The 16,611-nt window shown below is 40.8% G+C and overlaps 1 protein-coding gene across 4 annotated transcripts in view; it reads left to right on the top strand.

Moving 5' to 3' along the window:
* The window catches only part of SIDT1 (SID1 transmembrane family member 1), a 112,824-nt gene that overhangs the window by 71,330 nt on the left and 24,883 nt on the right, over window positions 1–16,611 (top strand). For all 4 annotated transcript variants that reach the window (XM_047875147.1, XM_047875146.1, XM_047875143.1 and 1 more), the window contains one exon: window positions 3,010–3,053. In XM_047875147.1, coding sequence (XP_047731103.1) covers window positions 3,010–3,053 — 44 coding nt within the window. The remainder of the gene's footprint in view (window positions 1–3,009; window positions 3,054–16,611) is intronic.

Here is a 16,611-nt window from a genome sequence, read left to right as displayed (position 1 = left end):
GTGTCTCCCTCTCTCTCTGCCCCTCCCCCGTTCATGCTCTGTCTCTCTCTGTCCCCCCAAAAATAAATAAACGTTGAAAAAAAATTTAAAAAAAAATGACAAGACATCCTTGAAAGAAATGAAAAAGGACCTAAGTAAATAGACATCCCATGTTCATGGTTTGGAGGGCTTAATATTAAGATGGTGTAGGGGCGCCTGGGTGGCGCGGTCGGTTAAGCGTCCAACTTCAGCCAGGTCACGATCTCGCGGTCCGTGAGTTCGAGCCCCGCGTCGGGCTCTGGGCTGATGGCTCAGAGCCTGGAGCCTGTTTCCGATTCTGTGTCTCCCTCTGTCTCTGCCCCTCCCCCGTTCATGCTCTGTCTCTCTCTGTCCCCAAAATAAATAAAACGTTGAAAAAAAAAATTAAAAAAAAAAAAAAAAAAGGATGGTGTAGTAAAATAATGGCCCCCAAAAGGTGTCCACATTCTAATATCCAGAACCTGTGAGTATGTTACTTTACATGGCAAAAGAGATTTTACAGATGTGATAAAGTTATGGAGATTGCTTTGGATTATCCATGTGGGTATAATCTAATCACAAGGGTCTTTGTAAGAGGGAGGCAAGAGGGTCTAGGGCAGAAGGAGGATATGTGATGATGGAAGCAGGGCCAGAGCAATATACTTTGAAGATGGAGGAAAGGGCCATGAGTCCAGGAATGCAGGCAGCCTCCAGGAGCTAGACAAGGCAAGGGAAAGAGTAATCCCCTGGCAGCCCCTAGAAGGAATACAGCCCTGCTTCATACCTTGATTTTAGCCACAGTAGATGTACTTTGGAATTCTGACATCCAGAACTATAAGATAATAAATTTGTATTGTTCTAAGCCACTATGTTTGTGATAATTTGTTACAGCAACAATACAAACTAAAACACATAGCAACACTCCCCAAATGGATGTAGAGATTCAAAATAATCCCTATCAAACTCCCAGCTGACTTCCTTACAGAAACTGACAAACTGATCCTAAAATTCATATGGAAATGCAAGGTGGGGAGACCCAGAATAGGTAAAATACTCATGAAAAAAAGAGAACAAAGCGGAGGTCTTACACTTCCTGATATCAAAACTTACTACAAAGCTACATGATTGAAACTCTGGCACTGACATATAAAAAGACGTATAAATCAATAGAAAAGAATTGAGAGTTCAGAAATAAAGCCTTACATTTATGATCAATATATTTTTGACAAGGGTACCAAGACAATTCAACAGAGAAAGGATATTATTTTCAACAAATGTGTTGAAACAACTGGGTATCAACCTGAAAAAAATGAAATTTTACCCCTACCTCATACCATATGAAAAATTAACTCAGAACAGATTAAAGATCTAAATATAGAAGCTAAATCTATAAAACTCTGAGAAAAAAACTTGGGTTTAAATCTTTGTGACCTTGAATTAGGCAACAATTTCTTAGATATGACACCAGAAGAACATGTAACAAAAAAAATTAGATAAATTGGACTTAATCAAAATTAAAATTTTTACACTTCTAAAGAATGCTATCAAGGGAGTGAAAATACAACACACAAAATTGGAGAAAATGTTTGCAACTCATATATCTATCTGGTAAGAGTCTAGTATCCACATGATATAAAGAATTCTTACAAGCCAGTGATACAAAATAAATAAATAAATAAAATGGGCAAAGAGTTTGAATAAATATTTATCCAAAGATCTACAAGTGGCCAATAAACATATGAAAAGATGTTCAACATCATTAGCTATCAGGGAAATGAAAATAGAAAAAACAAGGAGATACCACTTCTTATCCACTAGGCTAGCTACAATATTTTTTTAATGGAAAACAACAAGAGTTGGTAATGCTGTGGAGAAACTGAAACTCCATACATTGATAGTAGGAACATAAAATAGTTTCTGCTATAAAGCTGCTGTGGAAAAGTTTGGGGAAAAAAAAACCACAAAACAGTTACCTCATACTTAGCATATCTGTACCTAGGTGTATACCCGAGAGAATTTAATACATATATACCCAGAAAAACTTGTACATAAATGTTCATAGCAGTGTTATTCATGATAGCCAAAAAGTGGAAATAATCAAATGTCCACCAAATGTAAACATATAAATTAAACATGGTGTATCCATACAAAGGAATACTATTTGGGGGCACCTGGGTGGCTCACTCAATTGTGTCCAACTTTGACTCAGGTCATGATGTCACAGTTTGTGAGCTCGGGCCCCACATCGGGCTCCGTGCTGACAGCTCAGAGCCTGGAGCCTGCTTCAGATTCTGTGTCTCCCTCTCTCTCTGCCCCACCTCGTTCACACTCTCTCTCTCTCTCTCAAAAATAGACGTTAAAAATTTTTTCACATAAGTAAATAAATAAATAAACTAATCAATAAATAAAGTAATAAATAAAATGAAGGAATATTATTTATACATAAAAGACCAAAGTGTTGATTCATCCTACCACATAGATGAACCAGAAGCCAGTCAAAAAAAGACCACATATGCTATGATTCCATTTATGTGAAATTTCCAGAACAGGCAAATTTACAGAAAGTAGATTCATGGTTGTCAGAAAGTGTAGGAGTGGGGAATGGGGAGTGACTGCTAATAGGTTTTAAATTTCTTTGTGGGGGGTGATGAAAATGTTCTGGTTGCAGTTTTGTGAACATATTAAAATGCATTGAAATGTGCACATTAGAGGATGAATTTTGTGATGTATGAATTATCTGAAAATAAATGAATCTGAAAATAAGTAAATGAATTTATGTATGTATGTACATGCCTAGGAGCGGAATTGCTGGGTCAGATGTTAAGTCTGTTTCACTTTCGAGTTTTTCAAAGTGGCTGTACCATGTTACAATCCTGCCAGCAACATGTCAGAGTTCCAATTTCTCCATATGCAAAGGCTTGTTTTAAGAGATCCTAGCAGACAAATCTGCAACAAATGTAAAATGCTGAAGTTTTCACAGTCTTAGGAGCACGTGTATGTTCTTGTTTACAGATTTCAAAGAAAATCCATTGATGGAAGCTTTGGTTCCAGTGATGGTAAGAAAAGTTCCTGGTAAGAAAAGTCAATTCGAATGATAGAGAGTGTGCGGCAACATCCCACTTGGCACTTTTGTCTCTCTGACTTTCATCATTGCCAAACCCTCCCTTGGTTCCTATCCCACAGACCAATCTAATCTACAGTCTTTCTAGAGAAAGCAGAGCTAGTGAGAACCAGTTTTCAGAGTTGGTAAGTACTGAGATATGGAGCTCCTACTAAGACCCTTTGCTTAGAGTGTCCCTTGCAATTGTCCATGGCTCATTTATCAGCCACTCATCTTCTTTAGAAGTTTAATCTTTTATAGGATGTAAATTGTTCACACCTATTTCATCCCAGAGCCAACTTGCGAACAATAAGAATTTATTGTCTCAACTCTAATACACAGTTCAATTTTCCTTGAAATAGAGGCTTTTTTGTTATTGTTGTTCAAGTGCCTAAAAACCTGAATTATTTGAGACTAACAAGTGTAATAACTTTGGGAAATCCAGCATAATCGATTATTTGACCATTGTAATGTGCCCTTTCCTCCACTCTGATAATTTGAAGAAACTCAATTACCTGATCTTTTTATAAAAATTTTTTAACAATTAAATGTCCTCATTTTTTTAAATCAAGAAATAACTGACATGTAACATTGTAAGTTTTGAGTATACAACACAATGATGCAATATTTGTATATATTGCAAAATGATTACCACGATTAAGTCTAGTTAACATCCATCACCACACAGAGCTACAAATTTTTTCTTGTGATGAGAACTTTTAAGATCTACTCTCTTGGGCGGGGGCCAGGGGCGGGGGGGGTGTTGCGCCTGGGTGGCTCAGTCAGTTAAGCATCTGACTTCAGTCAGGTCACGAACTCGAGGTTCGTGGGTTCAGGCCCTGCGTCAGGCTTTGTGCTGACAGCTCAGAGCCTGGAGCCTGTTTCAGATTCTGTGCCTCCCTCTGTCTCTGCCTCTCCCTTGCTCACTCTGTCTCTCTCTGTCTCTCTCTATCTCTCAAAAATAAACATTAAAAGAAAAAAAAGATCTACTCTCTTAGGAACTTTCAAATACACAATATAATGACCAGCCTGTACCTTATATCCCCAGGACTTAGTTATTTTATAAATGGAGGTTTACACCTTTTGTAAATATCCTCATTTTTAAAAAGTCTAAGCATGAGTTACTCAGTGTTCATAAGTTATTTGGCACAGAGTGATGATTTAGAAAAGGAACAATGAAATGAGACTTGATTTTTAAGTCACATGCAGCAGATGTTCAGTTCTGTGTTTTCTGTACTTAACTGAGCCCACAGAGTCTTAGAGAAACACAAACTGATCTCCTACCCACCCACCAGGAGCATTTCTCACTCTGCTTCTCCTGCCTTCCTTTGACTTTTGTCTTCCTCAATGTCAGCATGTTTATTTTCCAGCCACCAGGCAATTGGTTTTGACAACATTCGACTAGCAATATGAAAGACTATCAAAGGACACCTGCTCTAGCGTCTTTAAAATACTAAGTGCTACTTTCTCTTTTATTCGTAAAATGTTTAAATGAATTTGTCTTCTCTCTGGATCTCTTCCTTTTTCTTCTAGTGCTTTCCAAGTTTTGCTCTTATTTTAGGTCCCAGTTGAACTTAGAAAGCCTGATTAGTCCAATCCCATTGGTGCTCTGTGAAAGGATGGTCCGTTATTTTTATTGTATCAATGAAGTATTTTATTACCATATTGATAATTGAAAGAATTTCCGTGTTCAGAAGAGTTTCTTGAACAGTGAAGTGTAGGTAGACAGAGCTGAAACTTTAGCTCAGATCATTATCTAAGATCAAGAAAGCTCTGAAAATTAGCTCTGAAGGGACCCTTCAGATGGCAAGCAGAAGTGAATGAGTGACAAGAAAAGAAAGAAAGAAGAAAAGGAGGAAGGAAGGGAGGGAGGAAGGAAAGAAGGAAGGAAGGAAGGAAGAAAGGAAAGGGGGGAGGAAGGAAGAAAGGGAGAGAGGGAGGGAGGAAGGGAGAGAGAAAGAGAGAGAAAGGAAATGGAAGGGAAAGGAAGAGAAAAGAAAAGAAAAGAAAGAAGATGGAAAGGAGGGAGAGATGGAGGGAAGGAAAGAAGATAAGAGTAAAGATGCATCAGTTAGGATTCACATAGCTGCAAATAACAACAAATTATATCTCAAACCACACTTAAACAATATAGATGCTTGTCTCCCTGGAAGTTGAACAAAAGGGTGCACTTAGGACTGACTGAGTCTGGTGGCCCTGGTCCTTTCCCCTGCCATTCCCTTGGCTCTGCTTTAATTCCAGTGCCAGTGGTGAGATGAGTCACTTTGACACCCTCACCTGACAATGTCCAAAGGGAAGGACTTTTTCAGAAGCACCCAGTAACTGCTCATGTTTCATTGGCATAGAGTGGATCATTTGCTTGTTAAACCAGTCACCGCAAAGGAATAGATTTACCTACAGATCAATCAAGCCTCCTTACAGAACTAGGATGAGATCATCTTCCTCTAAGACTGGTGTTTATCAAACTCAACGTTATTGACATTACAGGCCAGATAATTATTTGGGGGGGGGTGTCCTGTACATTGTAGGATGTCTAACTCCATTCTTCACCTCTACGTACTAGAAACCAGTAGTACACTCCCTCCTTGTGACAACTAAAAATGTCCCTAGACAATGTTCTCTTGGGGGCAAAATGGTTCCCCCACCCCTACCCCCAATTGGGAATCACTGACTTAAACACACAGACTGCCTGACGAGGATACCTGAACAAAATCCCAGCTTAGTTAGGAAGTAGGGACTAGGAGTGTTCACCACAAAGGACTTTGAAATAGGGAGGAAATACAGCACCTTTGTTATGCGGACAGGCTACAGGGAGAGAAGGCACATGACAAGTGAGATGAGACCTAGATGCGGTAGACAAGAGCAGAGAAGGCACACTCTACTCTAGGAAAGAACCTAAGCATATCCAGTGGAGCATTGAGAAAGCAGCCTGGAGCAAGAGACACAAGCAAGTGAAGGGCACTGAAATGAATGTGAGACATTCAGGGGAGGAAGGTTTGCAGAGAAGCAAGGATATAAAAATGTCTTTCTCAGGACCCCTGGGTGGCTCAGTGGGTTGAGCATCCAACTCTCGATTTCTGCTCAGGTCGTGATCCCAGGGTCATGGGACTGAGCCCCTGTGTCAGGCTCCACACTGAGCATAGAACCTTCTTGAGATTCTCTCTCTCTCTCTCTCTCTCTCTCTCTCTCTCTTTCTCTCTCTCTCTCTCTCTCTCTCTCTCTCTCTCTTTCTCTCTCTTGGCACCTGGGTGGCTCAGTCGGTTAGGCACCCGACTTCGGCTCAAGTCATGATATCATAGTTCATGGGTTCGAGCCCCGCATCAGGCTCTGTGCTGACCACTTGGAGCCTGGAGCCTGCTTTGGTGCTGTGTCTCCATTTCTCTGCCCCTCCCCCATCCATGCTCTGTCTCTATCTCTCAAAAATGACTAAACATTAAAAAACATTACAACAAAAAAAAGAGTCTCTCTCTGTCTCTCTCTCTCTTCCCCGTTCTCTGTCTTCCTCTCTCCCCTGCTTGTGCATGCTATCTCTCTCAAGATAAGAATAAAAGTAAAAAGTTAAAAAATATTTCTCTCCCAAGGGCCAGGATCAGTGTGACTGTGGGGGCTACAGGAAGTTCAGTGGAGCTCAGAGCTACAGGAAATGCCCTGGGGGGCTGCTAATCAGAGAAAATGCTAGGAGCAGTGTCTCAAAGGGAAGGAGGATCCCATTAGGCTTGGCATGGTGTCCACCCGAATCAGTGTGGACCTAGACATCTGAGGAGCTGGGCCTGATGCTTTCACCTTGCCTGTGCTTCACGCAGAAAACATGGAGCCAGGTCCCTACAGGCTGTCAAATTGGTGGCAGCCCTGTTTTAGTTACATAACAAAAGGAAGTCTGCATTTGGAGTATCTGTCAGCTCCCCTGTATTTGTTTTTCTTTCATTTGCCTGCCATTCTTTAAGTTCTATTTTAAAAATATTGACATTGGTTCCAATTGTGCTTAAAACAAAGAGATGTCTTTCATACTTCACGGGATAAAGATGGAGATAATTTCGTGGAGCCAGGTGAAATGGAAATAGTGTTTGTAAAGACTTTCTTGAGGCCATGAAGGCATTTTTTACTGTATTCCCCACTCATCCCTTAGCACTGAAGGCAGGGACCTCTGGGGTATTGTGAGGGGTCCTAGGAAAGGCTCTGTGCTCTAAAAACCTTTAGTGGCCCTGTCAGTGAAAAATCCCACATTTCACATCATTGTAAAGAACCTATACAGAAATTCAGCCACAACTGGAGAGAAAGGTGAATGAAGTATGTCTCACAGGCTTCTGGGACCACATGAGCTGTCAGCATGGAACCTGAGGGTAAGAGAGGGTTACTGTCTCAAGTGAGAGAGCTTAACAAACGTGACAAGTTGTTAGATTTAAGAACCCAATGGCCAATCAAATTCTTCCCTCCATGGAGCCATTACCAAATCAGCCTCTTAGCAAAGAGCAGTGTGCAGAGGGAATGAAGACAAGCAGTGTGAGTTTGGAGGAGTCAAGGAGCATAGGCCACCATCAGGTTCTGTGGCAATGGGTCTCAAACTCTAGTCCTGATGCTTCTTTTTACAAATTTTCTTGGCTTTTCTTGCCACTTTTTCTTTAAGAGAAATCTCATTTTTGTGGTTTTCCTCATTCTCTCAACTTAAAAACAAAACAAAACAAAAACCTCCAGACTCACTTTGTTTATCTTACCCCACTGCACGTGCCATTGTGACCCCAGAGAAGGGGAGAGGCTGAAGGCTACCACAGCAAGAAGACAAGGCAGAGAAACTCTTGCAAGAGAGAATGAGGCCACTTCTTTGAGCCCAGTGGTATGGTGGGAGGAAAAAGGGACCAGCTAAACATGACGTGTATTTCTTCCTCTCCATGCTGGCATCTGGAATGTGGCCATGGAGTACTGATAGGTTACAAGGAGTGCCAAAAACAGAGATTTTACCCAATTTGCCACTGGGGACTCAGGATGCCTGTCCTTTTATTTTTTTTCCCCTCAGAAACATTCTCTTCAATAGATACGCTTAACGTTGGTGGCAAAATTTTACTAGAGTAGAAAGGCTTCACTGTATATGGTTTATATTTAAAGTTTATTCATCTTTCTGCAGAGAGAAATTCTAAAACTAATGTGCACTAAGGAGGTGGGCCAGCTATGACACCTGGGCCATGCTCCCCTGTACTCCATCCAGGTAGAGGGGGACAACGAACCAAGACCCTGGCCAGACCCTCCCAGCAGAGAGAGTTCCAGTAGCTCTCCCACCGTTTGCTGGAGTTTGAAGGCTGGATCTTTCATATTCGAGTTGCCCTTTTATTTTTTTTAAGTGTTTTTATCTATTGATTTTGAGAGGGACAATGTGCGTGTGCATGTGAACAGGGGAGGCGCAGAGAGTGAGAGAGATAATCCCATGCAGCCTCTGAGCTGTCAGTGCAGAGCCCATCTTGGGCTCGAATCCACGAACCATGAGATCACGACCTGAGCCGAGACCAAGAGAGTCAGATGCCCAACCAACTGAGCTGCCCAGGTGCCCCTAGTTGCCCTTTTAAACCGTGGTTTTTGTCAGCACCCCAAGGTACACAGATCTGTTCATGGTCCCTCCCACTGTAGTTCCCATAGTGCCCTTCCTTACCATGTCTTTCTTTTTCTTGCTGTTCTATCTTTACTTGCGCAGAAGCTACTCAGGCAGCCCTAGGTTCTTCGGGAGGAATTGCTTTATAAATGGGTGTAGATTTGGTGTGTCCGTGGAGGAGGTGAGCTCGGTGTCTTCCCATGTTGCCATCTTGGACTGGAACTCTCTCCTCATCTGTTGAGACTAGTTGGGATAGGTAGCCTATTGGCATAAAACTGAAATTTTCCAGCAGCTAGTTCCCATCATCTCTGACTACCTCTTCAACTTCCAACCTCCTGAGTCCAGAGACAGAAAGCAAGACAATTATAAATATGAAATCACTGAAAGATCCAAACATGCTCAAAATGAAGTAAAGTTTTTCTCCTCATGTTGAGCATTTAATATTAAAAGCCAACATGCAAACATATCTTATGCAGTGTAAGTAAACAGATGGCAAAGGGCTCATGCTCAGAGAAAAAGATGCCAGAATAACTCTCTTCATTAAGATGAGCTCATTCACAACTTTATATGTTTACTTATTCCCAGCCAGAACATCTTGGTCTGTTCTATAAACTGATATTTTGTGTTTAATTCTTTCTAAATACCGTACAGTTAAATATAAATATAACTCTCCTTCTGGGAGCATACTTGAAGTTTGGGAGCCAATGTTCTGGTTTTTTGCATTCTGAGAAGGTCTTAAACATTAGAAAAATTAACAGAATACTGTTATACAAAGTTGCCAATCTCATATTTAAATTGTGCCTATAAAAGTCCACGGAGTTAGGGGCGCCTGGGTGGCTCAGTCGGCTAAGCGGCCAACTTCGGCTCAGGTCATGATCTCGCGGTCCATGAGTTCCAGCCCCACATCGGGCTTTGTGCTGACAGCTTAGAGCCTGGAGCCTGCTTTGAATTCTGTGTGCCCTACCTGCCCACCCCCACCCCCGCCACTCTCTGCCCCTCCCCCACTCATGCTCTGTCTCGCTCTGTCTCTCAAAAGTAAATAAATGTTAAAAAAAATTTTTTTAAGAGCACATTTCTTTTTTTTTTTTTTCCCCAACGTTTATTTATTTTTGGGACAGAGAGAGACAGAGCATGAACGGGGGAGGGGCAGAGAGAGAGGGAGACACAGAATCGGAAACAGGCTCCAGGCTCTGAGCCATCAGCCCAGAGCCCGACGCAGGGCTCGAACCCACGGACTGCGAGATCGTGACCTGGCTGAAGTCGGACGCTTAACTGACTGCGCCACCCAGGTGCCCCAAGAGCACATTTCTTAAAAAAAAAAAAGTCCACAAAGTTAAAACATCTTTATGTTCTGGCACTTGTCTTGCCCGTGAAAATCTTGGTTCTCTTGTCCATCCTAGAATTAGTGATGTTGCAGATGCCTCAGAGTGAAAATGGCTAACAACCAGATTAGAATCACAGCTTGCTCAATCATGAGCCAGAGCTGAGTACAGAAATCAGCGACACATCCAAGTCTGAACAGACCCACACAGCTGGCTTTTGCTTTTTAATGAAGTGTCACCTAAAAAAACAGCGATTGTTTTTGTTTGCTCACTAGCTTTGATTTTAGGTTTTGTGGGTTTTTTCTCCTTTGTTTACACCCACAAAAACATTGCCTCCCACAAACCATTTCAACCTCCTGTCATAACCAAACTCAAGCACTTTCCTATGCACACTTCTGCCTCTCGTGGTAGAGGGCTTCTCAGTAGCACCAAAATGCCAAAAATTCTGGGTTTTATGATTTTAGTGTCATTCTTCACTTCCTACTTACACATTTAATAATTTTAAAATTACATCTTTATAAAAGGACATAGGGTAATGGCAGAACTTATATGTAATGTAGATCTTACATCTACAGATTTAATCCCTATCAAAATACTAAGAGTAGTTTTCATAGAATTGGAACAATAATCCTAAAAGTTGTCTGAAAACACAAAAGACCAAACAGCCAAAGCAATCTTGAAAAAGAACAAAACTGGTGGTATCACAATCCCAGATTTCAAAATATACTATAGAGGTATAGTAACCAGGGGCACCTGGGTAGCTCAGTTGGTTAAGCATCCAACTCTTGATTTCGGCTCAGGTCACGTGTCATGATCTCACAGTTCGTGAGTTCAAGCCCCATGTGGAGCTCTGCACTGACTGTGAGGAGCCTGTTTGGGATTCTCTCTCTCTCTGCCCTTCCCTTACTTGCTCTCTCTCTCTCTCTCTCTCTCAAAAATAAATAAATAAACTTAAAAAAAATATATGTGGTAATCAGAACAGTGTGGTACTGGCATAAAAATAAGACACATAGATCAATGGAACAAGATAGAAAGCCCAGAAATGAGCCCACACTTTTATGGTCAATTAATCTACAGCAAAAGAGGCAAGTATATACAATGGGAAAAAGACAGTCTCTTCAGCAAATAGTGTTGGGAAAGCTGGATAGCTACATACAAAAGAATGAAACTGGGCTGTTTTCTTATACCATACACAAAAATAAACTCAAAATAGATTAAAGATCTAAGTGTGTGACCTGAAACCTAACATTTCTAGAAGAAAACACAGGCAGTAATCTCTTTGACCTCAGCCTTAGCAACATTAGCTATGTCTTCTCAGGCAAGGGAAACAAAAGCAAAAATAAACTATTGAGACTACACCAAAATAAAAAGTTTCTGCACACCAAAGGAAACCACCAATAAAACAAAAAGACAACTTATTGAATGGGAGAAGATACTTGCAAATGACATATCTAATGAGGAATTAATACCCAAAATATATAAAGAACCTATATAGCTGAACACCATAAAAACACATAATTCAATTTAAAAATGGGAAGAGGACATGAACAGACATTTCTCCAGTGAAGACTTACAGATGGCCAACAGATACATGAAAAGAGTGCTCAACACCACTCATCCTCAGGGAAATGCAAATCAAAGCCACAATGAGTTATCATCTCACACCTGTCAGAACGGCTAAAATCAAGAAGGCAAGAAATAACAAGTGTGGGTGAAGATATGGAGAAAAAAGAACCCTCATGCACTGTTGGTAGGAATACAAACTGGTGCAGCCACTGTGGAAAACAGTGTGGAAGTGCCTCAAAAAATAAAAGAATCAGGGCACCCAAGTGGCTCAATCAATTGAGTATCCAACCTCAGCTTAAGTAGGTTCACGCCCATCAGGCTCTAAGCGGTCAGTGAAGAGGCTGCTTTGGATCCTCTGTCTCCCTCTCTCTCTGTCCCTCCCCCACTTGTGTGTTCTCTCTCTCTCTCTCTCTCTTTTTCAAAAGTATATAAATATAAAAAATAAAAAATAGGGGCACCTGGGTGTCTCAGTCGGTTAAGCATCTGACTTCAGCTTAGGTCATAATCTCGTGGTTCATTAGTTCAAGCCCTACATCGGGCTCTATGCTGATAGCTCGGAGCCTGGAGCCTGCTTCAGATTCTGTATCTCCCTCTCTCTCTGCCCCTGCCCTGATCACGCTCTTTCTCTCTCTCTCTCTCTCTCTCTCTCCTTCTCAAAAATAAATAAACATTCAAAAAAAATTTTTAATTTAAAAATAGAATTACCATATAATCCAGCAGTTCCACTACTGGGTATTTATCCAAAGAAAACAAAAACACTAATTCAAAAAGATTTAGGCACATCTATGTTTCTTGCAGCATTATTTACAATAACCAAATTATGGAAGCAGCCCAAGTTTCCATTGGTTGATGAATGGATGAAGAAGATGTAAGGTGTGTGTGTGTGTGTGTGTGTGTGTGTGTGTGTAATAGAATATTACTCAGCCATAAAAAAGAATGAAATCTTGCCATTTGCAATAATATGGATGGACCCAGAGGGTATAGTGCTAAGTGAAATAAGTCAATCAGAGAAAGATAAGTACTATATGATTTCACTCATATGTGGAATTCAAGAAACAAAACAAATGAACAAAGAAAAGGACAAATTAAAAAAACAGACTTTTAAATACAGAAAACAAACTGGTGGTTGCCAGAAGGGAGGTGGGTGGGGTTACAGGTGAAATAGGTGATGGGAATTAAGAGTACATTTATGATAAGCACCGAGGAATGTACAGAATTGTTGAATCATGTTGCATACCTGAAACTAATATCACACTGTTTGTTAATTACACTTGAATTAAAAACTTTAAAAGAGGGAGTTTGAGCTTGAAAAGAGACAAATATGAAAGACACTGAGGGAAATGACCCAATAGAAAATCATTGGTAAGCAGTAGCAGACAACCTAAAAAGCAAATGTTGCCCTTAGATGCTTCTTTAAAGTATCAGCTTATTATAGTGGAGATGAGAACAAGTCTCAACCTCCTTGTCTTTTTGAAAGATATTCTTGAATACTCCATGAAAGTAACATGCTTGCTGCCAGTTATTCCTATACTGGAAGAAAATCCTGGTGTTGTTTTTCAACTAAGAAGATAAGTTTTGGGGCACCCGGGTGGCTCAGTCAGTGAAGCGTCCGACTCTTGGTTTCTGCTCAGGTCATGCGTGATCTCAGGGTTTGTGGGTTCGAGCCCCACATTGGGCTCCGTGCTGACAGCACAGAGACTGCTTGGGATTCTCTCTCTCTCTCTCTCTGTCCCTCTGACACTCTTGCTCTGTCTCTCAAAATAAATAAAAAATAAACATTAAAAAACAATAATAAATAAATAAATAAATGAATAAATAAAAAGAAGATAAGTTTTGACTGAAACTAACACAACAAACCACTCTCGGTGCCTCTCTTTTGTTATTTTAAAATGGTGAGAATAGTACCCACCTCATTGGGCTGTTGAAAACTTAAATGAGTAAATTCTTGAAAAGAAATTAAAAGGGTGTCTGACATGCAGTAAGTTCTCCATAAACATCAACTAGCATCAACAACCACAGTAGTGAGATGCAGTAGTTCTATAATATATAATAGCAGTGAGAGCATTAGTTATCATAGCAGTACTAGAGGTGGGAGTCATAGTAAGTAGTACTTGTTATTGTCAATAGTAGCCAGCAGCAAAGCTCTGTGCTGTAACTACGACCAAATCTGTCCTAGAACGAAGAGTCAGTCAAGTTGTACAAATCTCCACATAACGTTATTATTGGGCACACAAAAAAATTTAATACCTCATACTTACGGGTCTGAAAATAACCTGTTTCTTTGTCTGGAAGTTGGATGAAAAGCAAAGATGGTGGTGAAACCACGTTCCATATTTACGGGTAAGCCCAAGAAAGGCCAAGGTACATCTACTTTCTTGACGTGATGAGAAATCTATCAAGGAATCTCCAGGCCTAGGAACAGTGCCAGGGAGTCTGCACTCTGAGGGCCTGGGAACAACCCTGCCTGCCAGGAATGCTGTGTTAGTTAAAGACCTTGACTGAGCCAGCTCTTGGCTAAGCTACCAAAAGGAGGAAGGAAATTGAGTCTCCAAGGCCATCTCTCATCACCTGACTAAATATTTTGAACTCAGGATTTAAATATTTTCCTTTCTTTTTTCTTTTAAGTTTATTTATTTTGAGAGAGAGCAAGAGTACGAGCAGAGGAGGGGCAGAAAGAGGGGAGTGAATCCCAAGCAGACACGGGGCTCGAACTCATGAACCCATGAAAGCATGACCTGAGCGGAAATCAAGAGTCTAACGCTTAACTGACTGAGCCACCCAGGCGCCCCTTAAATCTTTTTCTTCATGAAGAAAATGAATGGACACAAAAAGACTAAAGATATGATAAAGCCTACAAATTGGCCTGAAAAACCGTGAATGATTTTACTGCCCACCAGAGGAAGGAAGTTTGAGAGGTGGATGAGGAGAGCTGGCTGTGATAAATGATGAACTGGTGAGGCTTTTGGTTCCGTTGTGCGGGTTACATACTGCAGCATGAACGCAAACTGTAACAAACTGCATTTTCAATGAAGAAATGGAAATACATTTACAGTGAGGGTATCATAGAATATCCTCAGTTATGTGTCTTCACTGAAAATCTATTTCTCTGCAACCATATAAGAGACTGACTTGGTAACACACAGACCTTTCTGCCTGTAATGTGATACAAGCGATCTCACTTCAGAAGGAAGATACTATATTGAAATGCCCACCAGCCTGACAATATCCTAGATCCTTGACAAAGCTCAGGAGGCGTAAAGAAACATTTTCAAGCATCTCTGCGGATGAGTGTGGCTCCTGGAAATATTGTAGCATGAAGTCAGAGTCAGAGAAACTGCCTAGATACCCTGCTTAATTGTGGTTTCTCCTCTCCTTGTTCAGATCCACCTAATTCTTGGAGGTGAATAAACTCAGTGAATAGCATCTTGCCTAACAACCAAGGAGAAGGTTGGAAGCTATTTCTCTCTGATATTGGTGGTGGCATGGCTCCAGATGACAGCACCAGACACAGAGGGATGAGTTCACTCCCTGTGCTACAAGGAGTACTTCAGTGGAAAAGTTTGAGGAACATTATCTTATCTCTCACTGCCAACAAAAATTTGGCAACAGATACAGAAATATCTCTCAAAATATCTCATATTCTTCCATATCCTTAGTTCAGTTTTCACCATTGATTGCTCCAAGGAGTGCTGTAATTCCCTCCCTATCTGGGCTTATCCTGCCAGTGGTTAAGGTGCTGCTAAATGCTATTTTGAAAGCCTCCACATTACAGCGGTTTAATGACAGACAGATACTTCTGTGTTTCTGTTCAGTGGTGACCTTCCTCAAAGTGATTTCAGGACCTGTGCTCCTTTGTTCTTGTGATTCTGCAATACTTTCAGGCAGGAACTGGAAGATTTTTTTTTTCTCTGTAGAGTGCCAAATAGCAAATATGTTAGACTTCACAGGGCCGTATCGTCTCTGTCACAACTGCTCAACGCTGCCACCATAGCCAAAAGCAGCCATAGACATCCCCAAGTGGCCGTGACTGTGTTTCAACAGGACTTCATGTATGAGTACTGAAATTTGAATTTCATGTGATTTTTACCTGTCATGAAATCTTTTGATTTCTTTCCCCAACCATTTAAAATATTTATTTTCCTTTCCAAGATTTTACCTAAATTTAGGTTAGTTAACATATACTGTAGTTGTGGTTTCAGGAGGAGAGTTTAGTGATTCATCACTTGTATATAACACCCAGTGTTCATCCCCACAAGTGCCCTCCTTAATACCCATCACCTATTAACTCATCTCCCCACCCGCCTCCCCTTCAGCAACCCTCAGTTTGTTCTCTATAGTTAAGAGTCTCTTATGGTTTGCCTCCCTCTCTGTTTTTATCTTATTTTATTTTTCCTTCCCTTGCCTTATGTTCATCTGTTTTGTTTCTTAAGTTCCACATATGAATGAAATCATATGGTATCTGTCTTTCTGTGACTGACTTATTTCACTTAGCATAATACACTCTAGTTCCATCCACATCATTGCAAATGGCAACATCTATTCTTTTTGAAAGCTGAGTAATATTCCGTTGTGTATATATAAACCTCATCTTCTTTGCCCATTCATCAGTTGATGGACATTTTGGCTGTCCATAATTCGGCTATTGTTAGTGCTGCTGTACACATTGGGTTGTATGTGCCCTTTCAAATCAGTATTTTTGTATCCTTTGGATAAATACTTAGTGCAATTGCAGGGTCATAGAGTAAGTAGTTCTATCTTTAACTTTCTGAGGAACCTCCACACTGTTTTCCAGAGCGTCTGCCCTAGTTTGCATTCCTACCAACAGTGTAGGAGGGTTCCCCTTTCCCTGCATCCTCACCAACCTCCATTGTTTCCTGAGTTGTTAATGTTAGCCATTCTGACAGGTGTGAAGTGGTATCTCATTGTGATTTTGATTTGTATTTCCCTGATGATGAGTGATGGTGAGCATTTTTTCATGAGTCTGTTCACCATTTGTATGTCTTCTTTGGAGAAGTGTCTGTTCATGTCTTCTGCCCATTTCTTAACTT

The sequence above is a fragment of the Prionailurus viverrinus genome, chromosome C2 (assembly GCF_022837055.1).
Source record: "Prionailurus viverrinus isolate Anna chromosome C2, UM_Priviv_1.0, whole genome shotgun sequence".
NCBI lineage: Eukaryota > Metazoa > Chordata > Mammalia > Carnivora > Felidae > Prionailurus > Prionailurus viverrinus.
This window is presented reverse-complemented; position numbering and strand designations above follow the sequence as displayed.